Here is a 7,909-nt window from a genome sequence, read left to right on the forward strand (position 1 = left end):
GGGCAAGCCGGTGCTTGCACTGCATCAGCTTTGGGAGCAGAGGTGGCTTTTTGTGGGGCAGAGGACAGTGTGTGCATCACCAGCAGGTGGGCATCGGCTGTCAGACCTCCCAGCCAGGGCGTTCCAGGGCGCCGGGATCCCCTTCTGTCACTCAGCCACCAGGAAAGGTGGATCCGGGGTGTGGAGCAAAGCCAAGAGGCTGGCGTACTGCAGAGGGTTTTGTGGAGCAAAGAGCAGATGCAAGCCCTCACGGGAAAATGTGAGATAACTGAGTACTACAAGGCACCTGCAGGCAGTGCGGTGTCAGCACAGAGGCGGACGGAGCAGTATGGCTGGAGTTTGTTTCCGCTCCGTTCTGGTGACTGGGGCCAACCGGGGCATCGGCCTGGGTCTTGTCCAGCACCTGCTGGCATTGCCAAACCCACCTGAGTGGGTCTTTGCAACCTGCCGGGACCCCAAGGGACAGCGAGCACAGGTGAGGCTGGGCTGGGACGGAGCTGAGGTGGGGGACAGCAGGGCTGGTGAGGGGGACGGGATGTGTGAAGGTCTCCAGCAGGGAGCTGCAGCCCCGCACCTCAGGCACAGGACAGGCAAGGTGGGATGGCCATGGGACCGGCTTTGCATGGGGTGCCCGGGGCTCCTTGGGGTCAGGCTGGGAGCTCCTCCTTCTGCCTGGCACCGGGTGCCCCAGGGCTGCAGGCAAAGGGCTGGCGTCGGCTGTGCAGACCAGAGCGTGACACGAGGCTCACAGCAGCTGTCTTCTACAGGAGCTGCAGAAATTGGCCTCCAAGCACCCCAACCTGGTCATCGTCCCGCTCGGTACGTGACGCAGCCGCACCCCAAAGGGTGAAGGTCCCTCAGCCGGGCTCCCTGCTGTGCCAGCACTGCATCCTCCCCCATCCCTGGTGCAGGGCTCTGTCCCAGCACTGTGCCTGCTGGCACACACCGAGGGCAGCGGGCACTCACCTCCCCACCTCGCCTCTGCAGAAGTCACCGATCCCGCCAGCATCAAGGCGGCCGCAGCCAGCGTCGGGGAGCGCCTCAAGGGCTCGGGGCTGAACCTCCTCATCAACAACGCCGGTGTTCTGAATGCGAACACACTTGAAACTGAGACACTGAAGGACATGCTCCACGTGTACACCACCAACACCATCGCACCCCTGCTGCTCAGCCAGGTAATGCCCTCACCCACAGCTCCAGGAACGTCCCTGTCCTGTGGCCTTGATGCCTTCAGCGGAGGAGGGAAGGAGATGGTGGGACAGGGCTCACTGATGGGTGGCTGAGTGCTGGCAGGGACTGACCACGGCGGTCGTTGGGTGTCCCTCCTTGGAAATCCTCCAGAGTCACCTGGATGTGGTCTTGGGCAATGGGCTCTTGGTGGCTCTGTTTGGGTAGGGGAGGTTGCACCAAATGATCGACAGAGATATCTATCAACCACAACTGTCCTCTGATTCTGTGGTCCTGATGTGAGCTCCTGCAGAAGGAAACGTGCCCTTCCAATGAGCCTCCTCTGTGCACGCCTCTCCTTCCCCTCCCCACAGGCGTTCCTGCCCCTGCTGAAGAAGGCAGCCCAGGAGAGCCCGGACTCGGGGATGAGCTGCAGCAAGGCGGCCATCGTCAACATTTCCAGCATTGGGGGATCCATTTCTTCTCTCACTGGTTGGGATGTAATGGAACTTGTCTCATACCGCTGCAGCAAGGTAAAGCCAATCTCTGTGGAGGGAAAGTATCCTTCCTCTTCCCTGCCCGGCCATGCGATCTGCACATGTCCCCATGCTGCTCCTTCTCATCCCCACCTGATCCCCATGCTGTCTCCCACAGGCTGCTCAGAACATGCTCACCAGGTGCCAGTCCATGGGGTACCGGGAACACGGCATCCTCTGCGTCGCTCTCCATCCCGGATGGGTGCAAACAGACATGGGGAACGCGGCCGGGTACACGGTAGGGGCTTCCCTGTGTTGGGTGCATCCACAGCCTGTGCTGGTTTCCCATGGGGGGCTGCTGTCTCCCGGAGCCCTGCACCAAGACCCCCTCAGGGGCCCTGCTCCGTCAGCACCGTGGCAGCTCTCCCTGCCCGGGGACCCCTGCGCAGCGCCAGCCCTGGCTCTGGCAGCCCCACCGCCCGGCTTCCCAGCTCTCACCCTCTGCCCAGGGCTCTGCTTCCCCCTCGGCGGAGCCGCTGCCTTCCTGCAGCCAGGCTCCAGGGCACAGCCTGGGCAGCCCTTGGGCACACACGCCCGTGTTTCTCCCTCTGCCCTGCAGCCCCCGCTGACGGTGGACGCGAGCGTAGGAGGGATGCTGAAGGTGCTCTCCAACCTCTCCGAGAAGGACAGCGGGGCCTTCCTGGACTGGGAAGGGAACGTTGTGGCCTGGTGAGCTGCTGGCCCGGCCTCGTGCCTGGATCCTGGCAGTGGCCCCAGTGCTGCTGCCCGACTTCTGCTTCCATCTCAATAAACTCATATCTGAGAACAGCAATGCTCTTGGCTCCGACTGTGAGCGTGACCGGCTCTGTGCAATCCCATGGAGGGAGGCCCCTTCCCAGGGGGTCCCACCCCTCGTTTGTGTGTGTCAGCACCCACTGCTCCCAACCACAGCCACTGCCAGGCATCCCCCCAAGTGACAGGTGTCACTGCTGGAAACATCCTGTCCAGAAAGGACAGGGATTGGGCCAATACCTGTCTGTGAGGAGGTGGGCTGCCTGGGGCTTGGAGCAGCACAGGCAAGGCAGGGGCATAGGATCTGTCCAGCAAGGGTTCCCTATGAGGGCTCAGGTTGGGGGGGGACATAGAGTGATGCAAAGTTAGGATGCAGGGCACCAAGTGGCTGCACGTGGGGTGGGGAAGGGGGAGAAGCTTCTGCCCATGTCCATGAGTGGGGAAGGGTGACATGGGGGGGTTGAGCTGGCATCACCAGGGCAGGTGGTTCCCTTCCCAGTCGAGGAAGGCCCCACAGGTCTCCTGTGAAAGGCTGCCCAGCACCTCCAGAATGCCCTGCATGCTGCGCTCCACTGTCATGGGTGCCTGTGGAAGAGGACAAGGAACGGCATTACTGCCACAGCCTGTGATGGGCAGGGAGAGCTGCAGGGGCTGACCAGGCTGGAGGGTGCATGGAAGCTGCTGCACCCTTTTGTCCCAACTTGAATGGGGCTGGCTGCCCATAGAGATATTCTTCCTTCTTGCCAGCCCTCTGCTCTCCGTGTGAGGGACAGGGCTGGTAGCCAGTGTCCCCTGCCAGCCCCAAGAGGCTGCAGAGCCTCCACCTCCACACTCAGAACTGCAGACTCAGAGCATTCCCAGAGCTCCAGCTTCACCGAGCAGCAGAGACCCAGCACACATTCCTTGTGCTGTGTTCCCTGCACAGCAACATACCTGCTCCGTCCCCATGTCGGTCTTCACCCAGCCAGGATGGATCGCTGCACACAAGATCCCCTTGTCCCTGAGCTCTGCAGCCAGGCACCTGGTCACCATGTTCTGGGCAGCCTGGAAGAGTCAGATAGCACGGGCACGGCCCAGGTTGGTGCTCTGAGTGCTCATGCTTGTAGGACCAGTCAAAGGATGCCTGAAGCAGGTCCATGGGCTCCATGGGGGACCATCCCCAAATCTCCCCCCGTCCCCTCACCTTGCTGGCACGGTATGGGTACATGGGGGCCTCCAGCACACCAAGACACAGCCCGATGGAGCCCACTTTGGAAGACACATTGATGATGGCAGCCCTGCTGCAGCTCAGCCCCTCCGTCCCCGCATCCTTCGCTGCCTTCTCCAAGAGAGGCAGGAACTCCTGGCAGAGAGACAAGCATTAGACCTCTGTTAGTATGGACCCTGGCTTTCAGCCCTGCCCTGGAAGTCCTCACGCCATCATTACGGGCCGCAGGGGAGCAGCCCTGGCCCACACACACCTTGGCAACCTGCAGGGGCCCCACCACGTTGACTGCAAACGTGGCGAGCATCTCCTGCGCACCCACGGACTGCAGCGTGGCCTGCGAGCCGACACCGGCGTTGTTGATGAGCAGGTTCAAGCCCTGGCCCTCCAGATGAGTCTCCGCAGCCTGCACGGCTCCACGGATGCTGGGCAGGTTTACCGTGTCTGCTGGGCAAACAAAAGAATGTGACTGTATTTGCTTTATGGATTCAAGGGGTCATTTTGTAAGTGCTGCCTGGAGAAACGCTATAGCTGCGCTCGTGGAGACTTTCTCCAAGAGCCATAGGGCTTGCTGGTGTGCTGGGGCAATATTCATTACGTTACTGACTTACATTCTGATCTCTCCTGGTTGCTACCCACTCTGATGGGTCCTTTAGAGTGACTTTTCCATTTTTCAACATGCTAAAATTCATCTCCCACCTCTTTCCAGGATACACCACGCAGCCTTTGCCTGCAGACTTTGATTCCCATCCTTCTCTTATCTACAGCCCCGGCTGTGGGTCCAGCCCCCCTACACCCCATAGGAGTGGTATGTTTTAAGCCTGTCTTTTCTTGTTTAAGGTTTGCTTGTCAAGCTCTGTTTCACATGAGGGATGCTTGCCCCACAGAAATGTCCCTCCTTTGCTTAAAAGGAGGCATCTGAACACCTAATGAGCCCGGTTAGACCAACAGTTAACACTTGCAATACATCTGTATGTCACAACTACACCACCAGCCCTTAAGGTCTATGAATATTCACGTGTGTGGGTGCTGCTGAGGATGAGTCCCAGTGTACACATGCTCTGCAGAACCTGCTGCAGGGAGAATCTGGGAGCCAGGTCCCTTATTGCAACATCCTGCCCCCACCTGACCTGTGTTCTCAAGCTTGCACAAGACCAAATTAGCAAAGATAGGAAGAGCTGAAGACGACTTGTTCTTCACTTGAACTGATGAGCACCAGAATGACTCTTTTCTGGGGCATTTTGAAGTAGTCTGGTAGGTTTATGGTGGTGGCAAGCAAGCCTCAAGTCATCTTATAAAGCTATCTGAGCGACCTGGGAGTTGAGTATCCATGGGCAGCATAGATTTTTGGAAGATTAGTGTTGCCCTATGAAAGCAGCATCTTTTTCCTGACGCCCAGCTTGGATTTGGAGTTCTTCATGATTTTGGGTTTTGACCTCTGTGCTGAGGCACTTGGGCCCCTTGGAGCAAGAGCCTAAGCTTGTTCAGGTGCTGCTCAGCTTGAGGCTGCTGCTGGTGGTACTGAAAGCCTTCCCCAATGTGCTGGGGATGCAGCCGTGGGATTCAGGAGGATGTTTGGGACGTCTCGTTGCTGTGCATTGCAGGGGAGTCGGACTAGATGCCCTTTTAGGGTCTCTTCCAACTCGTGTGATGTCATGATTCCATGGTCTCATGCGGGATATTTCACAGCAAGCTTTCTGATGACTTCTTTTTGAATGAAGGGCAAGCCAAGCTCCAAGCTCCATTACTCCAGGTGTCATTCACTGGCTTGGGTGAATGATTAATTTCTGTGTTTGGACTGGCTGAGTCATTGCTCCAAGGAAGAATGGGGCCAGGCATGCGCGACAAGCACGTCCCTATTGCTACACCAGCCTCATTAGCTGAAGGCACCTTCTTCTCTCCTCTCCACAATGGCTGAAATGGTGCCTACAAAGCAAAATGCACGCCCAGATCCTCAGCTTTCAGATGGAAGAAATCAGGGGATTAGAAAAGGAAAGAAAGAAATGGAGAATGAAAGGATGCAGCGGGCATTTTAGAGTTAATTTCTTTCATTTCTGAAACGTGTGTTGGTTTGAAGTAAACCATTCCCCTACATGGAGGAAGACAGCCTGGAGCAGAACTCCCTGTAGACGAACACCCCATCTTTGGCAGTGCAAAGTGCCATCGTCTGCTGCTCTCCCTTCTATCCCCCATGCCCTTGTCCTCTCCTGCTCTGCTTGTCGCTCAGCCTGGCAGACATCCCAGCTCACCAGGCTGCAGCCACATGGCTGCCACCACCAAGGTCTGGCAAAGCCATCCATAGTAGTGCCCGCAGGCGAGCGGAGGGCACAGGAGAGGGAGGAGGGCCAGGAGCAGTGCCTTACACAGGAGGGGGTCGCACCTTACCTAGCTGGATCAGCTTGATGTTGGGGTGCTGGGCAGCTAATTCTTGCAGGGACTGGAGACAAAGGCATGGTGGAGCAGGGGGTTAGAAGCCACCAGCAGCACTGCTGGTCTTCCCACCTGTCCCATCCTTGTCCCCAAGAAGCAGACCGTGGTGGCTTTGCTCTGGCTGGGGAAGCTGTCAGGTGAAGGGGTGCTGCTGGGCTCGGTGCTGTCCCCAGCCTGGTGACACCAGCAGGGAGAAGGGGATGGCTGGCTCAGTGTGAGCACCAAGGTCATGGGCACAGCCCACCTTCCCCCCACCCTCAGAGCACCCAACCAAGCCTGCTCCCGGCAGACACCCAGGAGGGGCCACGATGCCCCTCGCTCCCCTGGCTGGCAGATGTCCCCACGCACTGACCTTCCCTCTCGGACCAGCGGCATCACGGCAGGTGGTAAAGATGTGCTGTGGGGGTTGGGAGCTGGCGGCGAGCTGCCTCACCAGCTCCAGCCCAATGCCCCGGTTGGACCCCGTCACTAGAATGCTCCGAGCCAGCCTGGCCATCTCCAAGGGGGTGGGACAGACACAGTGGTGACAAACAGGCTGCTCCCAGTGGGACTGCCGCCTGCTTGGCGTGTACGGGAGAAAAGGCACAGCCCAGGGAGTGGCTTTGGGTACCCACGGGGACAGTGACGGTGCCAGCAGCAGCCCTGCAGCCTCGGCTGCCCTGGGACCAGGGTGTGCATCACGGGGTGATGGTTCTCCTGCACTGCCCGCTCCCCAAGACTTGACTTCTCCAAAGCCCCAGATCCCGGGTCCATGCAACCGCAGGAGGAGGATCACATCCATTCAGAGCTTGGATGTGCGCTTGGAAACACAACCAAGAAATGGAAGGGACATAAGCGGGTCCTGCTTGTAGCAGTGGGGTTGCAGCAGGCTCATTCTGTACGCCTGCTTTCCCCCAGGAGCCAGCAGAGGAGACCCCCGGCTGCCCACAGCCCCATCCACCGGGCACCCAGTGCCAGAGCGGCCATTAAAGGCATTATGGAGGGTGTCATCACACATGCAAGCAATTGCACTGCACAGACTTGCCTGCTCCTCCTGCTGCTGTCTTGCAAAGCAGCACCTAGAGTAGTAGAGCTGTCATCACAAACCAACAGGACTGGAGTTTCCTCTTTTCCTTCCAGGTTCCTTGGGAAGGGGACAGCTGACAGCAGCAGAGGGCTGGAGGGGCAGGAATGGCTGCAGGCCAGCAGAGCTGGGGAAAGAAAGCAGTGAGCGACCTTTGGAAGGGGGTGATGGCAATGCAGGCACGGTCACGGCTCAGGAATACAAAGCCCGGGGCCAGATGAGCTCTAATGGGCCCAGAGGAGATGCTGTGGGGAAGAGATGGAACTAATCTAGATGAGCTGCCAAGGCACCTGGGGGCCATTCATGTAAAACATCCATAGAACGCCCATAGCACTGAGTTTGTTCAGCCCACGACTTGGGTTCATCCTATGGTGGCAATGACGCAGGATGGGAAATGGGCCGTGTGGTGTTGAATTATTGGGCGCCGAGGCTGCCTCAGGTCAGGTCACTGCTGTGCTGCTTATTGAGAAGCTCATCCTTCACCAGTTTGAGTGCCCTGCCTGGGTGAACAGTGATAGATAATCACTGTGATCGCCAGATGATCACTATCAGTGGGTGAACAGTGAAGGTGAACGGCCAAGAGCCACCAAAACCCAACCACTCCACTGAGCCCAGCGCGGGCACCCCTAAAATGGCGGCTCCCTGCACGGCTTCACCCAGCCTGCATCACGTGACCGTCGCGTCCCACCATTGCATCATCCAGCGCGCGTCCCTCCCCTTGTCCGGGGGAGGCCGAGTGGGCGGGACTTCCGCTGAGCGACGGCTCACGCAGCCAAT

At 58.7% G+C, this 7,909-nt stretch overlaps 2 protein-coding genes across 3 annotated transcripts; one reads left to right on the forward strand and one right to left on the reverse strand.

Annotated features, from left to right (window-relative positions):
* Window positions 1–290: 290 nt before the first annotated feature.
* Window positions 291–2,475, forward strand: LOC100857820 (C-factor). Its single transcript, XM_003641914.6, has 6 exons — window positions 291–475; window positions 768–819; window positions 988–1,175; window positions 1,542–1,700; window positions 1,822–1,941; window positions 2,263–2,475. The coding sequence occupies exons 1-6, from the start codon at window positions 329–331 to the stop codon at window positions 2,374–2,376; spliced, it is 780 nt and encodes a 259-aa protein (XP_003641962.2). The 5' UTR covers window positions 291–328; the 3' UTR covers window positions 2,377–2,475.
* On the reverse strand, window positions 1,827–7,800 carry LOC101748539 (uncharacterized oxidoreductase C663.09c-like). Of its 2 annotated transcripts, none has more exons than XM_004944080.5 (6): window positions 6,422–7,800; window positions 6,025–6,076; window positions 3,896–4,083; window positions 3,619–3,777; window positions 3,369–3,479; window positions 1,827–3,020 (listed from the first exon to the last, which is right to left on the reverse strand). In XM_004944080.5, the coding sequence occupies exons 1-6, from the start codon at window positions 6,848–6,850 to the stop codon at window positions 2,907–2,909; spliced, it is 1,053 nt and encodes a 350-aa protein (XP_004944137.4). In that variant the 5' UTR covers window positions 6,851–7,800; the 3' UTR covers window positions 1,827–2,906. The 2 variants fall into 2 exon arrangements, with proteins under 2 accessions (XP_004944137.4, XP_046755545.1); XM_046899589.1 differs by having other exon boundaries at window positions 3,896–4,086.
* Between the last annotated feature and the right edge of the window lie 109 nt (window positions 7,801–7,909).

Source organism: Gallus gallus, chromosome 11 (genome assembly GCF_016699485.2).
Source record: "Gallus gallus isolate bGalGal1 chromosome 11, bGalGal1.mat.broiler.GRCg7b, whole genome shotgun sequence".
Lineage (NCBI taxonomy): Eukaryota > Metazoa > Chordata > Aves > Galliformes > Phasianidae > Gallus > Gallus gallus.